Source organism: Otolemur garnettii, unplaced genomic scaffold (assembly GCF_000181295.1).
Source record: "Otolemur garnettii isolate 467f Iridium unplaced genomic scaffold, OtoGar3 scaffold00020, whole genome shotgun sequence".
Lineage (NCBI taxonomy): Eukaryota > Metazoa > Chordata > Mammalia > Primates > Galagidae > Otolemur > Otolemur garnettii.
The window spans coordinates 25,523,369-25,547,883 of record NW_003852415.1 but is presented as its reverse complement, the minus strand read 5'-3'; the positions used below and the strand labels follow the sequence as shown (position 1 = coordinate 25,547,883).

Below are 24,515 nucleotides of genomic sequence, written 5' to 3'. Positions count from 1 at the left end.
GCCCGGGCTGGATTCGAACCCGCCACCTTAGGTGTATGTGGCTGGTGCCTTAGCCACTTGAGCCACAGGCGCCGAGCCAGCAGTCAGTCCTTTATCAGGCTCTAGCCACCTGGGCACCTTCCCTGCCCTCCACACCCAGTAGTTACCAAATCTCCATTTTGCTCTTTGTCACATCCTTCCTCTGCTGAGTCGGCCCTACCCTCACCAGCCTCCTCCCTGGCCTCTTGGCCTCCAGATTCTCTCTGCAGTCCCTTCACCCTCTACACGGAAGCAACCCAGGTATCTCCCTGACTCTAGAATCTTCACTGGCTCCCTATCACCCAGGGGATGAAGCCAAAATGTAGTTTTAGTGTATGTGGTGGGGCATGACTGGAGCTGGGCAGCCCTTACCATCAGGAGGGGAACAGCCTAGAGGAGACACTAAGGTCCCTCCAAAAGCCTAAAGTAGTTAAAGTTTTGCTTTCATCTCATCACTGTGCAAGCCAAGCACTTGCTCATTTAGAGAGCTGTTCTTACATATCCTTCTAGCAGGGCAAATGCCCACCCATCACTATCACTAAAGCTCTCAGAGAGGTTAAGTAACTTGTCCCAGGTCACAGAGCCAGGGAGTGGGAGAGTGTGGATTTGAACCCTGAACTCTGACTGACCTGCATTCATTGTCCTACTAGAATGCCTGGAATTCTTCAGTGCTTAGAATTATAAAGTTGCTTTGCTGGAAGCTTTCCCAAGCATTGGGGGAGCTGACAGCACAGAGGCCTGGATTCTCTTCCTGCAGATTCTGTCAAGACAGGAGATGGGAGTACCACACGGTCAAAGGCAGGAAAAGACAATTAACAGATACAGTCAGTATATGTGGAGCCAGCGCCTTCTGGACCTCTCTACACCAGACAGAAGCCAGGCACTTACAGATTCTATCTCCAGACCCAAGGAGAGACATGGTAAGCCCCCTGTTGTACAGATGAAGAAACTGAGGTTAGCAGGTGAAGTGACCCATCCAAAGCTCCCCAGTACCCAAGAAGCAGAGCCAAGCCTAGAATGCAGGAACTGTACAGGAAGCCTTGGCGGGACAGGCCATGTGGACCAACAGTCCTCCGCACAGGCAAGTTCCTGCTATAAATATGATGCTGACTCCCTGTAACCTTAGCCTCCAGGCTTGCCGCTCAGGCACTGGGCCATAAATCCAGGAGCCGGCAGCCTCCTGTTGCACTCTTGCTCTACACAAACTTTCCTGACGCCCTAACAAGGTACCACATTTTCTTCACAGTCTCCAAGTTATCGGAAGCAATGTTAAGCTAGCCATCTCTAAAATGAGAAGGGCTGCTTCTGCAGATGAGAGCTGAAAAGGCCCATGAGAGGGCCAGCCCACCTCCGTCTGTGTACAGGGTCCCTCCCCCAAAGAGGTACCTCACCTGGTTCTGTGCTAACAGGGTTTGGGGAGCTGGGTTCAAATCCCCACTCTATTATTTACTAGCCAGGTGGCTTTGGGGAAGTCCATTTGCCTCTCTGAGCCTCACTTTTTAGTTATACAGTGGAGCTGATGTCACCCACCTCCAGGGAATAAATAGAATGAACAGTGTGTCCAAGATGTGCAGGACACAGCAGATAATTTGGCCCCTTCACTTCCCTCTCTGGGTCAGCTTATTTATTTGTTGAGTAATAGTAAAAACAGCTATAACTGCTAACACCAAGCCTGGCATTATTTTAAGCGAGTTACATATTTTTTAGTCATTTAATCCTATTGCAACCTGAAGAGTTAATAATGTCCTATTATCCCCATTTAATGGATGAGAAAACAGACATTGTTTCCTTGCATAATCTGCCGTAGGTTATGTAGATCTTGAGTGGAGAGCTGAGGATGTCCCCACTGTTGACACAGGCCCAGGATTGGCCACTGAAAACAGATAGAAATATTTTACCAGAGTGTTCTTGGTCCAACTGTTGCTGCAAGGCAGAAAACCTAGAAAGGCCCGATCTTCAGATGACGCACTCCCAAAGACCTTCTTTAGCCAGAGCCTCCCACCTACCCCATAAATAAATATACTCCCCTGCACCCAGGTGCTGTCGTTACCCCAGCTGACCAGGTTCAATCTCAAGCCCACATATCAGAGATGAAAGGCCATTACCACACAGATACGACAGACAGGAAAATCAAGCCCAGAGCTTGCCCAGAGCCACCTGCCCAGCCAAGGCAGACAGAACCAGGATGGAAGCCAGGCCCCATCTCTCAGCCCAAACGAGGTGATCCTCTCCTAAATGGGGAAGGAACCATGAGGCCCGCATCCCCTCCCAGCCTCCAGGCTACATATACACACGTGTGCTCATTCGGTGCTTTGCACTGATGGGCTAAATATTGTCCTGGCCTTCCTGAAATACCCATCTCTATGAGGGTGGCTTTACAAGCTGCTAAAACCAGGGCTGTGTCCCTGGTGGAGGGGGAGAGCTATTCCGGGTTTGTGTCAGGTGTGGGGCAGGGCCAGCCAGAAAGGGCCGTCTGCTGGCTCTCCCAGCTCCTGCGGCCACGGCGGGCAATTCCTGGCAGCCAGCACGTCTGGCGCCCAGTGCAAGACAGCCAGGTCAGGTCACTTTTGTCAGTGTCCCCTTACCCAACTCTCTCTGTGTCCCAAATATGACCCAACCAGGCCCAGGCACAAGACTGTTCCTCAGATTCCATGCAGAGTGCTATCACCCACAATCCACTCCTGCACCCCACAGGGCAGCTAGATGTGTCCCAAGAGTTTCCAAGGTAAGGAATGCATGTGCCATAGACAATTGGTGGCTCACAAAGGAGGCCCAGGAGAAGGCCAGACCTGGATGCACAGGCTCCTTGTCCCTCTGGGCTCCTGTCCAGGATCATTTGCTGCTGCCACACAGGAGCCACTGGGCACTCACTGCACACCAAGCACTGGCAGACACTTTGACACATAGTTGCATTTAATGTTCACAACCATTATTGGGCTGGGTACCAAATCATTGTCTCCATATTCACCTGAGGATGCTGAGGCTCAGAGAAGGTAAGTCACTCGCCCGAGGTCTACCAACCCAAAAGTGAAAGAACTGGAATTTGAATCTAGGCAGCCTGACTCTACATCCCAATGTAGCCCCTGGATTAGGCTGTCCACAGCCCCCCGCTACCAAGACTGACTCAGAGGGATGTCCACAGTGAACTGTTTCTTGAACTAGATGGAGCTAGAATAACTAGCCAGAGACATGGACAGCCAGTGCCTACCACAGCCTCTTACCCTGGAAAGGGCAGAGAGCATGGAGAGTCCCCAGAACCTGACCCTCAGTGCCTGCCTGTGGGCTTTGGGGGCCACAGGGAGCCTGCCTCATGCTGGCAGACCAGGGGCTCAGGACCACTATGGGGATCTCAGGTTCCTAGTGAATCAGACAGAAGCTGTGTGCTCCCACCAGATAAATGTGCATGTACACTCACTTTACTCACTTGCACATGGTTGGGGGGCCCATGGCACCTTGAGTCCACCCAGGGATCCAGCCACAGTCTATGCCCATCACCCTGTGGGCCAGCTCTGGCCACCCCAGCTGACAGAGGAAAGGGTTTGCAGCAGCAGACACAGCTTCCTGCTCTGGCCCCATTGGGAAGCCGGGGTGCGGCAGAACTTATCTTTGAAAATCAAGCTCCCCTGTCCGGTGAAGCAGGTCCCCAGGCACCAGGCTAGGAGGAAGGGGGTCCAGCTTCACAGCTGCCTGCAGCCTGCGGGGGCCCCAGCACCTTTGGTGACTGGCGGCCTTGGCTCTGCAACCGGAGCCATGGTGGGTAAATATAGAGCTGCCACTCACCGGCCGAGGGGCCCTCGCCGTCCGACATGGTGCGGGAGATGGGCAGTTGGCTGGCCACCAGCCTGCAGGGTCACTCAGAGCCCTCAGCGGCTATCACCCACCCGGCAGGGCTTGAAGCTGCTTCGTGTCTGGCCCCCAGTCAGTGTCCCGCCCCAGCCGGCCTGGCCACCCCCCTCCACATGCCGGGCTGGGCAGATAAGAACGTGCTCAGTGCCAGGAGCCCATGCGATTGGTGGATAAATCTGGGCACTGCCCTTCCCTGCCCAGAGCCTTTCCTGGGCAGCCCCGGAATGTGACTTGAGAAGCTGCTGCACCCTTGGGTGCTTGGTAAATCCCCAAGACCCGGCATCTGGGGACTCCGAGAGATGCCTGCAGTCTCTCTCCCAGAAATGGTCCCTCCTACCCATAAGGGGCATTTCTGAGCACTTAGGGAAGGAGAATAACAAGCGATGCCACCCACTGAGCACATGCCTGGGATCAGGAGCTGCACTTGTCACCTTGCTCTGCTCTCTAGAGCTGCCACGACCACTGTGTCTGTGTTACAGATGGGGTTAAATGTCCCACCCAAGGCCACCGGGTTAGTTAGGGGTGTGACAGGGATCTGGAGCCAGGCTGTCTGTCTCCAAGGCTACAGGAAGGCATGACTGACCCTTGTGTTTGATTGTTCAGCTAAGAGCAGTCAAAACTTCTGGGCACCTACTGGGTGCTAACTGCTCCACGGATGTTGGGGGAGGCTGAAGTGAGAAGGAGATAACTCCCCACAGCAGCCATGAGATTCTGTGCTTGACACAGAGTAGGTGCTCAGAGAATATTAGTTGGGAGAACAAACATACTCCAGCAAGCACTTAGTATGCTCTTGCTGTCTGCTTGGCTAAGATCCAACCCAGCCCCTCTCCTGGGTTCCACAGGCGAATGGCAGGCTCAGCCAAAGTCCAGAGTGTCTAGTGGGATCACCCCAGGGAGAGGCTCTGTTCCCTGCCCCCGACACTCACCAGGCTGGAGGTCTACCCACTTCTGTATGCAGAGCACAGAGGGAGGGAAATGGCTTAAAGCAGGGGAGAGAAGCCCAGGCAGGGAGATACTGGAGGGCTTTCTCAAAGAACTAGCTTTGGAGTTACCTTTAAGGGACAAGAAAGTTTTTTCAAGGGAGGAGAGGGTATTCCAGGAGGAGTGACTAGCAAGTTGAACTGTGGGACAGCCCAGCTGGAGAGGGGTAAGAGTCTCTGGCAGAGACTGGAGGTGGTGCAACCCTGAGGAGTGAAGAAGGCTGATGCTTGTGGAAGGGGGGCAGCCAGGGCTGAGGAAAGCAGAGGAGGTTTCCTGGAGGAGGAGGCAGATGCCTGTGCTGGAGGACAATGAGGCTCAGGAAAAAGACAGTGGGGTGGGTGGAGCAGCATTCTGAGGCATCCTACCGCCCTACCATCCCCACTGAGGCCTTTCCCAGCTCAGAGACCTGGGGAGTGTAGGCAGAAGGATGAGGCCACATGTTTCCAAAGAAGCCCTGTCAGAGGGTAAGGCAGGGAGGAGAGTTGCAAGGTCACAGCCTCCACCTTTCACTCCCCAAACTGGCCATTAGAGAGAATAGCAAAAGAATGTCATCCCTATCAAGTAATTCCAGGGCTTTCTGGCCTTTGCTGTATCTTCTCTTGGCTAGAATTCCCTATCCTCCTCCTCTAAAAGTCTTGTCTGATTGCCCCTGAAGACAGATCAGGGGCCCTGCACTGTGCCTCCACTTCCCCTGCATGCCACTCAGCCAACTATGACTGCTCTCTGGTAAGTGCCTAGTCCTGGCCATGTCCTCTCAGTTGGCCCTTGTTGTCCTGTAAAATAATGAGCTCACCGTCACTGGGGGTATGCAAGCACATCTGGACAGCCACTGCATAGGGACACAGTGAAAAGAGTTCAATCACCAGGTAGAGTTAGATTAAATAGATTTGGGGTTCCTCTTGTCCCATTTACCTGAGACTCTCCCTGTTTTAGCCTTCAGTTCATCTTGGGAACCCCCTCAGTCTCAGGCAAACCAGGACTGTTGGTCATCCTGTGTCCCTCCTGAAGTTTTTATTTAAGTGAAAAAAGAAAGATACAAAGCCAGACCACCTCTGGAACTATCTCCAGAGCCCTATGACCACAGCCTCCTCCACCCTGGAAATTCCTCCTCCCTCCACACCCCTAGATGCGGTCCCAGGACAACTCTCTGGGGGTGAGTGGTAACCCACTGCTCTGTGCCTAGGGTGGGGCTGTAGGCCGGATGGAGGTGGGGCGGGCATGGGGAAGAATCAGATGCAGGCCAGCAAGCAGAGAAGATCCTCTGTATCCTCCCCTGTAGAGTGGGAGCTCTCGCTGGCTGGGGCCCGGGATTAACTGAGATAATGCTGCAGCACTCTGGATAGTGCAATAGGTCTCAGTAGGTGGCAGCTGTATCCCCAGGCAAGGGGCGGGACCAGGAAAGGTGGCCTGGTCTGCCTGGTTCTTCTGTGATGGGCACCTCTACTCTCCCCTGGAGCTGCAGGCAGACTTGAGGCATGGGCTGGAGGCAGACCTGTTTCCTGGGTCCTCGTCACTATGTGGGTTTGCACATGCAACAGCCGCTCTCTGTGCCTCCATTTATCATCTCTGTGAAGCTTTTATGAGCATTTCCCAGATACCAGGCCCTAGGCCAGGTCTGGGGGCAGGAGGAATCCCCCAGGGTCTCTGCCATCAGGCAACATGGTCCTGTGGAGCAATGCTGGGCAGGACCTGTGGCCACCAGATAGGGCCCATCTCAGGACTCATCTCCTGCAGCACCTGCTCTGTGCTCCTTAGAATGGACTGGATTATTGGGGAGCACAATGTGGAATAGCAAGGGTGACTGACTCACCCCTGGGCTTCACATAAAACTGCCAGAGTCCAATCCTGGGTGCCACAAGACTGAGACATACCCTAGTGCTGGACAAACAGTGGGCTGCAGAAAAGAGCTACACTGAGCTACCTGGCGTCCCAGACCAAGGACCTCACCTTGGCCACTGCCAGGGAAGAACCTGGTGTCAGATGAAGCCAGCTTCAATGCCAGGTCCACCAGTCCCCTGGGGTGATGGAGACAAGCCTCACCCCCAGCCTCATTTCTTGCCTGGAAGGGGTGATGCTCCTTAAGGCTGCAAAGATTAACACTGGGACCCAGAAGCCATGGAGGGTCATTCTACCTCCCACCTGTCTATCTGTCTGCCCTGCCTTCCACCCAAATGGTCAGCCCAGTGTCCACTGGCTGGAGCCGGCTCCCTGTGTACAGGCCACTTCCCCTGCCTCCCTTCCGGTCTCTGGCCCCAAGCCCCTTCCTGTTTTCTTTATTGTGGGAACATGTGTTGAAGACAAAAACAACTCAAGTTCCCTGCTACTGAGGTCCCTGAAGCAGCGAGTGGGCCACTGCCCATGAACTTGTGTGTAAATGAATGGGTATGGCAATAAGTGTGTGTGTGTGTGCAGGTACATGGGTATGTGTGCACATCCCATGTGTGTGCACACATGTGCATGACCCTGGGTACATGTGAGGGGACTGTGTGTGAGCCTGTGATGATGTGTATAGGAGCATGTTCATGCATGGGGCATGTGTGCACACATGATGCCACTCCTGCCACTCATCCTGAAGCTCTGACTCTCTCCAGCAGTCATTGGTGTGCCCACCAGCCTCTGTGGGTTCATAAGTGCCTCACATCATTTTCAACAACTACTCAATGGGCATCACAATGTGGCAGCCAGGCCTGAATGAGACTGGGGCAGCCTTTTGGAACTCAGAGGCTTGGAGAGGGAGGTGCCAGTACAGGAGCCAAGGTCAAGAAAGAAGGCAGGTGTTCAGGAAGGACCTCTGAGGAGAGTCGTTCAGGCAGAGACCTAGGTGAGGAACAGGGCAGGGATGGATGGGAGGAGAAGGGGCTGAGGGTGGAAAAAGCCTGGGGCACTGGGAACACTCAGAGATTGCCAGACAATGACAATGACAGGAGATCCAATCAGATAGAAGTTGGGGTCATTTTGAGGACAACAGGGCAAAGGGAAAGGCACACTTTTACTGAATGTCAGTCCAGCCCTGAGCCAGGACCCCTCCTAGGTTCTCCTAAACATCATGACATCATGTCACTTCAAAGGGAGGGCCTAACAGGGGCCACCAGCCTAGTTACTGTGTACCCAGGGCACTCCCCTGCACCCCTCATGGAGAGAGGCTGGCCCCTGGCCTTCCACACTGCTCAGCCAGGCAGCACCAGCACTGGGAGGAAAGTTTTCCTGGAAGGACAGAGGAAGGTCAATGATCAAAGTGAAGGGGTATGGCCATGCCTCACTCCCCACCACTGGCACCTGCCTGTCCTGTATCTACATGAGCCCAGCTGGGCCTCAGGAGTCTGGTATCTTCTCCCTGTCTCTCTGGGCCTTGGGTTCCCTCTATAAGCAGGCAGGACAATTGGTGAACAGGGAGCCTGGTGGCCATGACCTCAAGGGCAATGTAAGTCTATATTGGATGGACTCACACCTCCTGGGATTGGGCCCTTGGGCAGGTCACCCCACCTCACTAGGCACATCCTCAAGGGTGAGGATGGAATGCATGATCCAGGCCCATGGAGTGCTCCTTCTGTCTGCCCACTGCCCTAGGTTAAAAGAGACACCTTCATACAGTTCAAGTCAGGACATACCAGAGTCAAACAGGGCCTGAGACACGAAGACACAGACACGGAGATGCACACAGGTTGTCCCACACACAGGAAGATAGATATGCACAGACATGGGTGACACAGACATGGGAGACACAGAGACACACATGGGGACATAGAGATAGACACGGAGAACACACAGGCACATGCGGAGCTCACACAGGGCTCACACACATACACAAGTGCCAGCACAGCTCTGGGAGCCAGTTTCCTATGGCTGGGTCCCCTTGTTCAGCCCGGCACCCCTCCCAGCCTCTGGGCTCTCAGCCAGGAAAAAAATCCCAAAGGGCCCATCCAGCTACCCTGGGTGTCCTGGGTTTGGGCAGCTCTGCTTCCTTGGGCAACCCACTTAACTCTGGGGTGGAGCCACTGTCATTTGGTGAGAAATGACAGGGTGTGTGGGGTTAGTGGGGAGGGCTCCCAGGCTCAGGCTCCTGGGCTTCCCGCAGGGATAAGGCTCCCTTCTGCCCTCAGATGGGGCAGGCCCCACTTCTTGATGCCTTGTTGGGACCCAGGGTTGCAGTGAAGCTGGCCAGTGGCAGGTGGGCCCTTTGCCCTGCCTGCCAGCACAGATTCTGGAAACCTCTACACTCCATCTGGAAGACTTGGCCTGAGTGAGAGGCCCAAGGCTCTCCTGTGACAGCTGCTCACCCCTGCCCCCTGCCTGGCCAGTGCCCTGAGATCCCTGGAGCCCCTCTGCGGCAAGCCTTTCCCCTCCTGGTCCTGACTCCTTGGAGCGCCACCCCAGCAGCTGGCAGCATCGTCCTTGGCATGAAGCATCCCCAGGCTGCCTTCCCCTGGGTGTGACTATGCAGCCTGGCTGCCCAGGGCCTGGTCTACCAGCCGGGGCTGTCTGAGGGGGCTGGCCAGGAGCATGACTACAGTTTCCTCAAGTGAGAAGGAAGTGTGAGGAGAGTCCATGTTCTGGAAGAAATGAGTGTTTTTAAAGCTCCAGGCCAAGGCAAGGGCTTGATGCTTTCCCTCTCCAGCCCTGGCCCTGATTCAGAGAGATGACCCTCCCTCCCGCGGTATGTCCCCGGGCCACCTGCCAGAAATACTCCCAGTTACTGCAGTGTCCCCTGCTCAGTGGGGGTTATTTTTGGACATCCAGACAGCGATGCCTGAGGCTGTCTGGAGCCCAGGGGTGAGGTCTGGGCAGGGTAGATGATTTAGGATTCACCCCCTCCAGTGGGGTCATGGACAGCCTGACTCTGGACCAGAGTAAAGGATTTGATGGCTACTAGGCCAGGAGTACCAGAAGACCAGCTCAAGCCCCCTGCCAAGCCCCCTCCAGAACTTTTCCTACATGGGCAGCTTATTGCTGCCACACAGGACATAGTCCCTTGACTACCTGTATTGACTGTCATTGGAGCCCAGGAGGCCACCAACCTCCAGGGACCACATCTAGAGATTAGAGGGAAAAAACTTCCACCAGCTATGGCTGGATGCATCTGGCAGCCTGCGGCTCCTGAGGCCAACCCCCAACCCAGCGGGAACTACTAGTCACCTCAAAGAGCTGGGTCAGCTTTTGTCCCTCATCACAACCTCCAGGCCCCTGGGCACAGTGTGTGGGGGCTGGGCTAAAGAGCCATTTCCCAGTCAGAGCAGCTCAGCACTGAGGAAGCTTGTGGGGGGTAGAGAGCCCTCAGGGGTGTGCAGGCTGTACACTTGGGGTGAACGTGTAGATCCAAAACTCTGTGTTCTCTCCACGTCATGGTCTCCAAGTTTATAGAGGAAGGGACAGATTTGATAAAGGCCACTGCTGCCAAGGGTTACACGGAAGGGAGTGGCAGGGTAGAGAGGGGACTAGGAGCCTCCGGAGTCGCCTAGTGAAGGCATTCCTCAGCCTCGCAGGCAGCAGGACAGCCGGCCCCACTGCCCGCCCTTTGTGAATTTCTCGGGGAAACTGCCCTCTCCTAGCGAGCCAGGGCCGGCCAGCGTCCCACCGCTGGACACAGGCTTACTCAGGCTTACTCTGGGACATGCCCTAGGTGGCCGTGCCCCGGGTCTCCACCAGCTGCCTGACCCTGGATGAATCCGGCGAACCTCACCGCGCCTCGGTGGCCCCATCTGTGAAATGGGGACTACATTACCCAAACCCTAGTTCAGTAATCAGTGGACGCCCAAGACCATCCGCAACCTCTCGTTCTGCCCAAGGCCCCAGGAGGGCGTAGCCTCCCCTAGTTCTCCCACTGTGGAGCTCCTGCCCCTCCGGACTGGGTGCGCGGACTAGCGTCCAGAACGCTGCGCCAGGGCGCCACCGTGTGGCTATTCTAGGGACTGCAAGTCTTGTCCCTAGGACAGTTCACTCACCCCTGGAGGAAGCAAGGAGGATGCTAAGAGCGTCAAAGCACTAACGTGCCCAGAGGTTGTGCCAAGCGCAGTCCACGTGTGTACGCTCTTAATTCCCCCACGAACACTAGGACGTACATTTTATTATTTTTCCTCCCTTACAGATGGGAAAACTGAGGCCCAAGCCCCATAACCAGTGACAAGTTGGGGCGGGACTTGACTCTAGCCGGTCTGGCTGCATAGCCCTGGGTTTGATCACATCCAATCTGTCTGGGCCCTAGGAGTCATTTTCACTTAGACTGGCATTACCAGCACGTGCACAATGGGGTTTCCAGAGAGGCTTAAAAAGGAAAGTTTCTGGGCCCTACCCCAGAGACTGATTTACCTGGCTCAAGTGACTCCTCTATGGGGCCAGGACTGAGAACTACCTGCCCTCTCACAGAAGTCCCAATCTATAAAATAGGAAGTGGCTTCGGAAGGTCAGAATGGCTTCCCATACACTGGCTCCCTAGGCAGAGACATGGAATCCAGGGCTGGGACGCCACTTTGCTTTTCCCAGGAATCTACTGCTTTTTGCTTCTGGATGTCTGGTGCTCAGAAGGCCAGCCCAGGCCTGCAAGGAAGGGCACATTGAGGCTGTGAAAGGACACCAGAAGCAAAGTCTTGACTGTGGCCTGGCTGTGGCTGGGGTCTTGATCTCCCCATCTGTGAAATGGGGCATGCTTGGCACCCATCTCCTAGGACAGGCGTCCTCAAACTATGGCCCGCAGGCCACATGCAGCCCGCCTAGGACATTTATCTGGCCCCTTGGGTGTTTTTGCCGCTGCGGCCTGTCCTGCTTAGCAGCCGACTCATCCTGGGGCCCGCAGTCTGGCCCTCCAACAATCTGAGGGACAGTGAACTGGCCCCCTGTTTAAAAAGTTTGAGGACCTCTGTGACCTAGGAGGATTGAAGAAATACTGATGTGAAGGCTCAGACTCAGCAATCGGTGAATATTTGCTCAATTGGGGGATGATAAAGCTGGCAACTTGAAGTTTCTGGTGGGAGCTGACCCCTCCAGACCCCTCCAGACAGTGCCAGGTTGTGTCCCTGCAGTGCTAGGGTTTGGTGGCCTGTGACCCTTTTAGATAGATAATGAAGGAGGGACTTCATTCCACAGGGATAATGTCCTGTGGGACTTGTCTAGCCATAGTGGGGACAGATGGCATGGACTGTGAGGGGGGGCTGGCATGGGGTGCTGGTGAACCTCAGAGGAGGGTTGCAGAAAGCCAGGGAGGGGATCACAGCAGGGCAGGCTGGGGAAGAGTGCAGGGCTGAGGGTCTGGGAACAAGACAGTGGCACCTGGAGGTGGCCATGGGAGGAAGCTGCTTCTGGGCGGGGCAATGATAAGAAAGTGGTGGGCTTGGCCATGCAACTGAGACCGAGCCCAAGTGCACCATTCTCCCAGAGGGCAGGGGGTCTGGGGCCCCTGGAAGTAAATGGAAACAGAGACAGAAGAGCAAGACAGGTGCCCAGAGAGCAGGAGTCCCCTCTCTCTGCAAAAACTCTGCCACACCCAAGGCATCCCTCAGTGCAGGTCTCCATGGCTCACCTGGGTAAGGGAAAGCAACAGGCTGGGAATTCAGACACTTGCTTCCTCCATTCTCATCTCCATCCCAGATCCCACCTGTACTGAGTGTGTCACTTCTTCCCCTGTGCCTCAGTTCCTTTGTCTGCTTGAAGGGAAGATCCTTGGAGCTGTTGTTTAAGACTGTGGCAAGGACCAATGAGACAGTGTACATCACAGGCTGGCACAAATCCATGCCTTCCCTGGTGTGAAGAGGGACCTTTCTGGGGGGCCTGTACTCTGGGCAGAGCATGAGGGCAGTTTTTCTCTCTGCACAAAGACAAGCTCTCAAGTACTGAAGGAGAAACTCAGAGCAGGTCCTTTTGCATGGATGAGTTCAGAGGATACCATGCACCCCGTATTTACTACTCCCTGGCTGTTCCTAGGCCTTGGGGGAGAAGGGGTGGCTTCTTCCACCCAGCACCATGAGGATTACAGTCTTACCACCTGGGCTGGCAGGATCAGCTGCCTCTGGCCAGGTCAGAAGGGGAAGTGTGGTGCTAGCAGGTACAGCAGGTGCCCACAGGTGTGAGACAGGCATGTGGGCTCAGCTCCACCAGGCTGCTCTCAAGAGAGCTCAGGGGTCCTCCCTAACCTCTCAAATTCAGCTCTCAATGCCAATCACCCACCTGTAACCTCAACCTCATGCAGCACCCAGGGGTACAGCCTTGTATATTATGCAGGGAACAGGCTTCAACTGATGCAGGGCATTTCAGGTAATCTGGAGCACTCTTCTCCCAAGGTGGCATTGTCTGGGCATCTCTATGGGCATCTGGAGCTGGCAACTTTCAGAGCTGTGTCAGCCCTTGGAGAGACCAGCGTCCACATCTCCCTCCTTGTACAGATGAGCAAACTGCGGCAAGAGCACCAAGGCCTGGGTCCCCATTCGTCCATGCAGTCAACACACATTTATTGAGTATCGACTCTGTGCCAGGCCCTGGTGGGCACAGGGGACTCAGAGAGGAATCACACGCAGACCCTGCCCCTGAGGCGCTCGTAGCCAGGCTGGACAGTTGGTCATATCAACAGACACTCACAATACAGTGTGGTCAGTGTGGTGTTAGAGGTAGCACAGGTGACTGAGGGAGCACAGACAAGGGGCCCCTGGCCCAGCCGGGGGTGGCAGGGAGGGCTTCCTGGAGGAGATGACACCTGAAGAGGGCTTTAGGGAGTGAGCAAGAGTTAGGGTGCCTTGTCAGAGGAAGTGGCTTGTGCAAAATTTTGGAGGTAGGGGAGAGACAATGGTGGTAGCTGGGGGTTAGGCAAGGGCCAGTCCACAAAGGACAGAGAGCGCTAGGGGTGTGAAGCAGGTGGCTGGCAGAGGGCCCACTGGGAGCCAGCATGGAGAGTGGCTAGGGGCCAGGGCAGAGAGGAAGGTGGGCACGGCCCTAGCCCAAGGAGTCTTATCCTGCCCAACGGGCCCCTCAGCAGGGTGGTGGTGGGGGTGCAGGCTGCCAGCCCCGGGGCCGTAGGGTACATAGCACAGGGTCCAGTGGCTTGAGTGTGGCCTGCTCCTGTAGCCCGAAGCGCTGCCCAGGCACCAGCCGGAACTCAAGCCTCTGCAGTAGCTTGGCCATGACAACCTTCACTTCCATCTGTGCACAAGGAAGGGTGATGAGCACCCAGCCAAGGAAATGAGGAAGAAATGAAGGAAAGATAAAATGAATGAGTAAATGGGCAGCAAACGCCATGGCCTGGTTTTCCTCCAAGGGTCGATCTCTGCAGCAAAACGGCCAGTCCTCCTAGGTCTGGCCCAGCTGGCCCCCAGCCCAGGCATCCCAGAGCAGGCCCCAGAATTGCTTCCTGGCCCAGGACAAGCCACTACCCCCACAGTCACACTGGGCAGAACCCCAGCCCCAGCCCCAGCCCCCTACCTGAGCGAACTGCTGACCAATGCAGGAGCGATGGCCCAGAGAAAAGGGGAAGTAGGTGAACCGTGGCCTGCAGGGAGAGAGGGTAGGAGTGGCAGCCCTAGGCCCAGCAGGGTCCACACAAAGAAGACAGCAATGACAAAACCCTCCCTCACTGGTGATCAGCTATGAGCTGGGGCTCGGTATTCTCCATGCACAAAGAAAAGTTGACTCTGCTGAGCTCTGGGTCTTCATTTTCTCATTTTCTCCTCCTCTTAACTCTCCCTGAAGGAGTTGCAATTATCCGCATTTCACGGATGGAGGAACTAAGGCTCAGAGAGGCAAAGCAACTTGACTAGGTCAGCATCACTTACATCCAGTTCTGGCAGAGTGTGGATCTAAACCCAGCAGGTCTGTCCAGGGAGCCCAGCTCTTCCTACCATGACCTTGGTACATAACCACATTGACATTGACCCCCTAGCAATGTCCAGATGTTCCCATTTCTCAGACAGAAACCTCAAAGACGGAGGAAGTGAAATCACTTGCCCAGTCACATGGTATCCCAGCACAAGATACTGGTTATGAGCATGGGCTTTAGAACCAGACTGAATTGGAGTCAAGCCCCAGATCTGACACTTGGGCAAGTTACTTAACCTCTCTAAGTTGTAATTTCCTTTATGACCACCTACAGCAGTGGTTCTCTACCTTCCTAATGCCGTAACCCTTTAATACAGTTTCTCATGTTGTGGTGACCCCCAACCATAACATTATTTTCATTGCTACTTCATAGCTGTAATTTTGCTACTGTTATGAATTGTAATATAAATATCTGATATGTAGGAGACCCACAGGTTGAGAACCACTGACCTACAGGGATCTGGAAGCCTATGTGGCTGCAGTGGGTACGGGTGGCTGAGACCAGAAGTTGCTATGATTATCTTTCTCCCACCAGGCTCATTCATGGATAACTCGAGGAGGGACTTACTTGGGTGCTCCAGGGCTGAAGCGATCAGGGTTGAAAGTCAGTGGGTCCTCAAAGTATATGTCCATCCGCCCCATGACGTAGGTGCTGAACTGTGAGGAGAGGATATTCTTGTCTCTGTTTTCCAGGGCTGGTCCCTTGCACCTCCCAACCCACTGCAGCCTTCCCATGAGGTGATGCAGAGCAAAGTAGCCTCCACCCCATTTAGCCAAGTGTGGCCCCCTGGAAAATCTCTAAGAGGAAGAAAGGGGACCATCCAATGTACCAGCTGAGTGTGTTAACATCATCCCATGCTTGGCGCATCCCTGGGGGGGAGCTACAATTACCCCAGTTTTACAGATGAGGAAATTGAGGCTCAGAGAAAGGTTTAGTGACTTTTCTGAAGCCACCAGGCAAACAAGTGGCCAAATTGAGATTTAAAGTCCAATCTGACACTTAAGACCATCTCTCTAGGCCCTTGAGACCTGTTGTTCTATTTCTCTTCAACTGGAAGTTTGCGTTAGTGGGGCTAGGAAAGGAGACTGCAGACCCCCACTGGCCTTTCACCTGCACTTCAGTGCCTCCTGATGAGGGATCTGCTCTTTTCATGCCCCTGGCCTCCAGATGCTGGGCATCTGGCCTTGGAGAAGCAACACACTCCCCAGTGTAGGCCCTGGGTGCCAGTCTCTGCCTCTCCCACCCTTGGACAGAGTCTTCTTAAGCCTGCTCTACCCTCATTTTCTGTGCCAGAATCTGGAGAAGCAGGGGGTGGAGGGAGGCCTGAAGCTGAGCTCCCACAAGTGAGTGAGAGCATTAGGAAAGGGGGCTAGGAGTTAGAGCCCCTACTATGTGCCAAGATTGTTGTGAGACATGTTATATCATTATCCTATTGAATTTCTCACAGACTGTGGCTCTGATCCATCATCTCTCACATTATAAGGATGAAACAGGCCCAGAGAAGCTGAGGGTCTCGCAAAGATGAGCTATCTGAGGACACAGATGGAAGATGGCCATCCACAAGCTAAGGAGAGAGGCCTCAGAAGAAATCAACCATTTTTTTTATATGTTGGATTTCTAGCCTTCAGGACTATAAGGAAATAAATTTCCGGTGTTTAAGCCTCCCAATCTATAGCACTTCATTACAGCAACCCTGGAAAACCAATACAGTTCCCTACCTTGAAACTGTACACAAAATCAATTCCGGGTAGTTAAGAGTTCAACTTGCAAAAGAAAAATGTAAAATTTGTTTAAGGAAAAAGCGTCTAAGCTCTGGATAGGGAAGTATTTCCTACATAAGACACAACAGTAGAACTCATTGCTAAAATAATCAAGAACTTCAGATCATCCAAAACACATCAATGAAGACAAGCCACAAATCTGGAAAAGACATATATATTGGGCGAAAGATAATTTTCTAAAAATACATACAATACATATCAATAAGAAAAGACAAACAACCCAAAAGGAGAAACTGAACCAACATCGCATAGACAAGGACAGTAGCGCTGGGATGTTCAGCCCCACTAGTGAACAGGAAAGTGTAAATTAAAAAAATGACCTTTAGGCGGTGCCTGTAGCTCCAAGGAGTAGGGCACCAGCCCCATATGCCAGAGGTGGCAGGTTCAAACCCAGCCCCGGCCAAAAACAAAAAAAACACCAAAAAACAAAACCCAAAACTTTTGTACATGTATTTGGCTGGCAAAAACATAACAAGAAATTGGACCCCACGAAGTAGCAGAGAGGATGAAGAGTAGGCTTTCTCCTTTGCCATTAGTGGGTGTCCGAGTTGGCACAGCCACTTGGAAAAATAATTTGGCATTAGTTTGTAGAGTCAAGTATTTGTGTGTTCTACACCCAGCCCTCCTACTCCTGGGCGTGCCCAAGAAACACGTTTTCACGTTGCACCACAACGCACAGAAATGCTCACAGCTGCTGTGGTATTCAGGACTGCGACAAACTGGAAACCTCTCAAAGGCCTGTCAACTCCAGAATTGCTAAGCAACAGTGAATGACCTAGAATCTCTTACTAGTCTTTATACTGAGTCAAAAATCAAGTCCTACACCGTGTTACTGCGTGGGCACATGCGTACACACACAGGCGAGGGAACAACAGATGTAAAATTCAGGCTAGTGATACTCAGGGGGAGCAGGGGATGGGCAGTGGGTTAGGAGATCATTATAGATGAATGGATACCTGAATGAATGAATAAATGAATGAATGGATGAGCAAGCAGACAAAGACTTAAAGTGCAAAGATGGATGGGGAGAAAGTGACTTCAGTGGAGAAGGGACTGTAAAATGTGGGGAAAGAAAGACTTAGGACAAGTTTGGGTTAAACGTGATACCAAGCACATCCCACATCTGTCCCTTACCAGCTGGTGATCCTAGGAAAGTGACCTAACCTCTCTGAACCTCAGTGTGCTTGACTGTACATGGGGTCCCTCCTCCCTAAAGTTATCTGCTGTAATCTTGTGCCTAACAGTGGACAGTGTGAAGGGGGAGAAAAAGACCTCACAGAAGTTAGTGAGACTCAGGAAGAAAGTGCAGTGGCCAGGGAAGCCCAGTACAGTGATGAGAAGAGGGCCATGGACCTCCCTGACCTCAAGAGGGAGTCCTTGGTTACTCTGGGAACAAGATGGCTAGCCTACCTCAGGGCCCCCAGGGTCCCTACTCACCAAGAGTGGAGTGTTGCCAGGGACTCTGACCCCATCAATCAAGGTCTCCTCTTCCAGCAGGCGAAAGGTGCCCCATGCTGGTGGGTACAGCCTCAGTGACTCTTTGAGGACCTATAGGAGCCACAAGAGGAAATAACAAGGGAAGTCAGGAGATGCTGCAAAACGTGCTAGCAGCCTGCCCTGACCCATCTCTCTCCCACTCACAGTGCTGAACGCACATGCTCACCCCAGGCTGGGTCCCAGACCCCTGGGACAGTTACCTCACCATCATGTCCAGCTCCTCATATAACTGATAGGGAAAATGAGGCCCAGAAGAAGGGAGTTGTTCAAGGCCACAATGACAGAGGCAGAACCAGGAGACAGGGCTCCTGCTGCCCCAGAGAACCACAAAGAGATGAAAGCTGTGCCTTTAGCAGGACCAAGCACAGCCTCTACAGAACTTTGGGGACTGCTGTGCCTGGTCCCATGGTGGGAAGCACAAGCCTAGCTGGGAAGTGTAAACATGGCATCGTTTACTAAAAGGCTGATTTCCAACCTTGGCTGCATGCTGGGATTGCCCAAGGAGCCCCTCCTGATGCCATTCTTCTAGGGGCAGCCTGGGTCTCAGGATGCCTTAAATCTCTTATCAGACTCTTATAGGCAACAAAATTTGAGAACCATTGTACTAAAGAATCCAGAGAGGCAGCAGGTCACCCATAGCTGCCCCAAAGCTCCTCTCCTACTCCCCACACCTGGGATAGGTACTGCAGTCTCCCCAGATCCTCAAAATCCAAGTGCCTCTTAGAACCGATGACCTCATCCACCTCAGCCTGTAGCCTGTTGGGTAAGACAAAGACAAGTTTGTCTCCAAAGAAGGACTTTCCCCCACATTAGTTTGAGAAGGGGGGAATGGAAGGAAGCGTGAAGTGTTCCCTACCTACAAACACTGCTAAGATAATCCAGCAACTGCTACAACCAAAATAAAATGCCCAAGCCATTGGGAACTAAGTTCCGGGGCCTTAAAGCATCTACCCTTTGAGTATGATATTTGGAATTGGCTGTAAGAAATAGAACACGCCTCACAACAAAGCTTATGCACATAGATGCCTGTCATGGCCTGGTTTGCAGCTGCCAACAGCTGGAAATAGCAGCATGAAAAGTACAAGGATGCTGGTTGAGTAAACTTTAGGATATGCACTGTTAAAATAATATGCAATTTAAAGAGTAGATTTGGACCACTTCACACTCAATAGGATGACTACTATCAAAACAAAACAAAGCAAAACAAAAACCCCAAGTAACAAATGTGGGTGAGATGTGGAGAAATCAGAACCCTGTGCACTGTAGGTGGGAGTATAAAATGGTACAGCCACTATGGAAAAATGGTATGACGATTCTGTAAAAATTTAAAAATAGAATTACCATATGATCCAGCAATTCCACTCCTGGGTATATACCCAAAAGAATTGAAAGCAGGGACTTGAAAAGATATTTGTATACCCATATTCATAGCAGTATTATTCACAATAGACAAAAGGTAGAAGCAACCCAAGTGTCCAGAGACAGAAGAATGGATAAGCAACATGTGGTCTATACTTACAATGGAAGGGAATTCTGACACACGCTACAATATGGATGAACCTTGAGGACATTATGCTGAGTGAAATAAGCCAGTCACAAAACAGACAAATAACTGTATGATTCCACTTACATGAGGTACCTAGAATAGACAAATGCATAGGAACAAAAAGTAGAATGGGAGTTACCAGGGGCTGGGGGAGGTGAGTGTGAGTAGTTATTGTTTAATGGGGATGGAGTTTCAATTAGGAAAGATGAAAACAATTTTTTTAATTTAAAAAAAAAAGGAAAGATGAAGAAGTTCTGGAGATGGATGGTGGTGATGGTTGCACAACAATGTGAATATACTTAATGCTACTGAATTGTATGTTTAAATATAACTAAACTATTAGGCTAGGCACAGTGGCTCATGCTTTAATCCCAGAACTTTGGGAGGCTGAGGCAGGAGGACAGCTTGAAGCCAGGGGTTTGAGACCAGCCTGTGCAACAGAGCAAAGACCCTGTCTCTATAAAAACTTACAAAATTATCTGGGTATAATGGTTTGCACCTGTAGTCCCAGCTACTCGGGAGACTGAGGCAGGAGGATTGTATGAACCCAGGGGTTAGAAGTTGCAGTGAGCTATTATCACACCACTGCACTCTAGCCTGGGAGACAGAGTGAGAGCCTATCTCTAGAAAAAAACAAAAAACAAAAATAATTAAAATATTAAATTATGTATATTTTACTACAATGAAATAAAAAGGGTGGATTTAAGAAGAGGTTACCTTAATGTTACAATAATGCTGTGATAGAGTTCATGGTGAATGCAAACCAGTTAGACAACCAGATGATGAAAATACATTAAAGCTATATATGTGTAGACTAAAAGATGCTGGATTAACTGTTTTCAGTAGTTAAAAGTAAAGTGCCTCCACGTGGGTAGGGGGCCATGGATGGGTTTATTATTATTAACTTTTCTGACTTTTCCAAATTTTTAACATAAAGTATGTGTATATAATACTATTTTTTTTTAACTGTTAAACCCAAAAAACTACTTTATACTTTCAGGCAATCTTTCACTTCTGCCCTTTTATGCTGGTGATGATAGCTATAGTCAAAGGCCTGTCCTCACCTCGCCAGGACCCACCCCAAGCTTGTTGGGTCTTTCTGAGAGCTGTTTACACTTGGGGATAGTCTTTGAGGGAGCCTATTTGTGTTTAAGAAAATCAAGGCCCAGCTCAAATGCCATCTGCCTGGGGACACCCTTCTTTGTCTTGTCAACGGAAGACAAGCGCTCCCTCAGCACTTTGGTTGGAATTCTGTCCCAGTTCTCAGTACCAGCTCCAGCCAGGAACCAGGTACACTGTGTGGAGGGATGGAGCAATGTCCCTGCCCTCCCGGAGCATCTGGTTTCATGGCTGAAATACACGTAGACTTAAAACAAACAGTCCCAGGAAAAAATAGACTGGAGAGCTAGGAAGAGGTTAGCAGAGGAGCACAGTGTGGCTACTTTAGGGATCTGAGAAGGCTCTTCTGGAGGAGAGAAAAGGGAGGAGGAAGGGGAGTTGGGAGGGGGAGGTATGTTCTCCAGGAAAAGAGCTTCCAGAAGATAGAACAGCCCATGCAAAGGCTGTGTGGTGAAGGCAAGCGGGGCACATGGGTGCGAACTCAGCCTTTTGAGGTGGGGGCAGGTGACCCTTAGGAACAAAACATCAGACAGACCCCTTTGCCAACCCTGAGGGCAGCCCCCATACCTCGCCACAATCTCTGGCTGGCGACACAGCTCCATCACTGTGAATGCCAAGTGGTTGGCAGAGGTCTCGTGACCTGAGGGAAAGGAAGAGAGCTGCTGCTTCACGTGGGACTCTGGGACCCACTTCCCACATGGGCCCTGCACCAGAACCCCCAGGCTGAGATGTGAAAGGCACAGTCCATCTGCCGCTGCATCCCCTGTGCTAGCCAATGAGCTCAAGTGAATGGTGTCTGTCCCCCTGCATCAGGCTGTCATGCTCTGAAAGCCCCTTCCTTCAACTGTCCTTTGGGCCTCACCTGGCCTAGAGAGGTGCTTACCTTCATTTTGCAGAAGAAAAAGCTGAGGCTGAGAGGAACTGACCCGTGGCCACATGGCAGGGAGAGCAGAGCTGGGGCTTAACCCAAAGCCTATGAGCCTAAGGCCTGCACCCTTCCCAGGCTGTGAGCACCTGCCCATAGCCCTCCATAGCCCCCAGGTCCGATGAGGTGGCTTCCCTGACGAGAGGCCAGGGCATCATTTCAGGAGGACAAAATCAGGCTGCAGGAATGAGGCTGGCCAGTCATTCTGCTCTGCAACTGCTTTTGTTCCTGAGCAGGGAGCAGTGCCCTGACTCCTTATTTCAACACCAACCATTTCTCCCAGTCTCCTTGAGTGTCCATGAGTGCTTCTCCCACTGGGAGGGCCTTCGTCCCGCCACACCTACAGACTACTTATCCATCAGCATTTGTCTGTCTGTCTACCTCTGCCATTAGGCTATGAACTATCCCTCATCTTGTTCACCTCTGTCTTCCCAGTGCCAGGTATTCATCCATTTGTTCATCCATTTCCTCCAGTCTTTATGGATGCTTACTGCACTGGGCCCTGGGAATACACAGGTGAGCAAAACAACCTGACTGCCCACTCACCAAGCACACAATCTGGTAAGGAGACAGACCTCATCAGATTACCACAAATAAATATGGAGGTTAACACTGTGAGATGTTGGGCAGAGAGGCCCTCTGGGGGTCAGAGCCAGCTTCTGACTGAGGGCTTGAGGCTGCTAGGGTTCCCCAAAGAAGCATCATCTGAGGGCTTGTTGGAGGCTGAGGAGGAGTTTTGTAGGTGCTGAATGACACTCAAGAAATACTTGATGAGCAATGGAGGAAGTTGCTTAGTACATCTTTTTGTGTCAGTCTAATGAAAGCCTCCCCCAAATTCTGAGTGCAGCCTGCATCCACACAGCCATGCTTCTAATGAAAAAGCCAGCCTCACAGCCCCCCACGGTTGCCGGCTCCATTACCAGCTTAGTGGCTTCTGCTTCCCCATCCTGGCTCCCAGCCCTGCAGCAGGACTCTGCACAGCTAGCCCAGAAAATCTCCCAGAGGCAGGAGACTGAAGTGATCCTTGGTTCTCAGCACTCCTGCAAAGCTCTGAGCCCTTATCACTGCTGAAGCTACAAACCAGCAATGAAGAAGGTGACGAAGTTGTCCAGCAGAATCTCGTCATCCTGGGCCCCCTCTTCAGCTGAAAGACAATAAGAGCCTCAGTTCCCCAGAGATCTCTGCTCCCTCTTCCCACAGCTCATGAAACAATTGTCTTTCTCCTCTTAGGCCAGACAGAGACAAATGGAGTCAAAGGTGATCAGTCACCTGATGAGAGCATCCCCTGCCCCATGGCCCTCCCAAGCCCTCAGAAGCAGCCCTCGCACCTTTGAGAATCTGTGTTAGGATGTCAGCAGGGACATCCTCACCCCTCTTTAGGGCCTCCCGGCGACGCTGGACCCAGTCCTTGCCAACCTGGCGCAGAAAGCGAATGCTCTCCCGGATCTCACGGAGCTGCTTCCTCTTCCCTGGCATAAACTAAACAAGAGTTTCAGCTCAAGATGGTCTACTGAAAACATATGTTACATGCCCCCCCCCACTCCCCCCAAATGGCTTTAGAAACCCAATGTCTAGAAACAGCATTTGCAAGCTGGGAGGTTAGAAGAATATAGGAAAATTCTAGAAAAGATAAAGCAGCCAGAAAGACTAGATCAACATGGTAGAGTGAGCCCAAGCACCAGCTTCCCCTTTATGCACTGACTCCTTAGAAATTATGGGAAAGATGCTTTAAACATCCATTGAGCCGCCTATAATCCTAGCACTCTGGGAGGCCAAGGTGGATGGATTGCCCTGAGCTCACAAATTTGAGACCAAGCCTGAACAAGAGCAAGACCTTATCTCTGAAAAAATAGCTGGGCATTGTGGTGGGTGCCTATAGTCCCAGTTACTTGGAAGGCTGAGGCAAGAGAATCACTTAAGCCCAAGAGTTAGAGGTTGCTGTGAGCTATGCCACCATGGCACTCTACCAAGAATGACAAAGGGAGAGTCTGGGTTCAGCACTTGTGATTAGGCACTGGCCACATATACCAGGGCTGGCAGGTTTGAACCCCACCTGGGCTTGCCAAACAACAATGAGAACTACAACAAAAGAATAGCCAGGCGTTGTGGCTGGCACCTGTAGTCCCAGCTACTTGGGAGGCTGAGGCAAGAGAATCGCTTAAACCCAAGACTCTGAGGTTGCTGTGAGCTGTGATGCCACAGCACTCTACCAAGGGTGACATGGAAAGACTCTGTCTCAAAAAAAGCAAAACAAAGCAAAAGAAAACATCCCTTGAGCAATGGGAAGTAAAAAAGCGCTCCCCCCACCCCTCAAGGATAGAGGCAGTTAGAATGGCATTGAAAGAAAAAATTACAACCTAGGGGAATGGAGTGGCTTTGATGGCTGAAAAAAAAAGTGGCATTGGGGGCTGCAAGTTCAGAGGCCACAGTCCCAGGGAATAGGAGATGGCTCCGGTAAGAACTCACTTTTCCCCTTCATTCCTTCCTCATGCCTAGAATAAGGAGTTGATAGCTAGAGCTGCAGCAGTTATCTCTTTCTACACTTTTTTTTTGGCAATTTTTTGGCCAGGGCTGGGTTTGAACCCGCCACCTCTGGAATATAGGGCTGGCGCCCTACTCCTTTGAGCCACAGGGGTTGCCCTCTTTCTACATTTTAAAAGTGATAACATAATAACTCTACATATCTATGAGGTACATGTGGTTATTTTGACACATAAATATGATGTGTAATGATCAAATCAGGGTATTAAGAGGATCTTCAGGCTCAGTACCTATGGCTCAAGCAGCTAAAGTGCCAGCCACATACACCTAAGGTGGCGGGTTTGAATCCAGCCCGGGCCCGCCAAAACAATAATGACCCCCAAAAAATAGCCAGGTGCTGCGGCAGGCGCCTGTGGTCCCAGCTACTTGGGAGGCGAAGGCAGGAGACTCGCTTGAGCCCAGGAGTTGGAGGTTGCTGTGAGCTGTGATGCCATGGCACTCTACCCAGGGGGTTAGCTTGAGGCTCTG

General features: G+C 52.1%; 2 protein-coding genes across 3 annotated transcripts in view; both read right to left on the bottom strand.

The window, feature by feature from the left end:
- The window catches only part of EML1 (echinoderm microtubule associated protein like 1), a 195,167-nt gene extending 191,200 nt beyond the window's left edge, over nucleotides 1–3,967 (bottom strand). The window contains exon 1 of the mRNA XM_023511568.1: nucleotides 3,799–3,967. Coding sequence (XP_023367336.1) covers nucleotides 3,799–3,826 — 28 coding nt within the window. The 5' untranslated portion in view covers nucleotides 3,827–3,967. The remainder of the gene's footprint in view (nucleotides 1–3,798) is intronic.
- A 9,328-nt stretch (nucleotides 3,968–13,295) lies between these two features.
- Nucleotides 13,296–24,515, bottom strand: part of LOC100967073 (cholesterol 24-hydroxylase) — a 45,380-nt gene continuing 34,160 nt past the window's right edge. For both annotated transcript variants that reach the window (XM_023511587.1, XM_023511588.1), the window contains 9 exons: nucleotides 22,835–22,985; nucleotides 22,588–22,650; nucleotides 21,149–21,221; nucleotides 19,547–19,555; nucleotides 18,588–18,672; nucleotides 17,857–17,967; nucleotides 15,206–15,294; nucleotides 14,245–14,311; nucleotides 13,296–13,965 (listed from right to left, as the gene is read on the bottom strand). In XM_023511587.1, coding sequence (XP_023367355.1) covers nucleotides 13,795–13,965; nucleotides 14,245–14,311; nucleotides 15,206–15,294; nucleotides 17,857–17,967; nucleotides 18,588–18,672; nucleotides 19,547–19,555; nucleotides 21,149–21,221; nucleotides 22,588–22,650; nucleotides 22,835–22,985 — 819 coding nt within the window. In that variant the 3' untranslated portion in view covers nucleotides 13,296–13,794. The remainder of the gene's footprint in view (nucleotides 13,966–14,244; nucleotides 14,312–15,205; nucleotides 15,295–17,856; nucleotides 17,968–18,587; nucleotides 18,673–19,546; nucleotides 19,556–21,148; nucleotides 21,222–22,587; nucleotides 22,651–22,834; nucleotides 22,986–24,515) is intronic.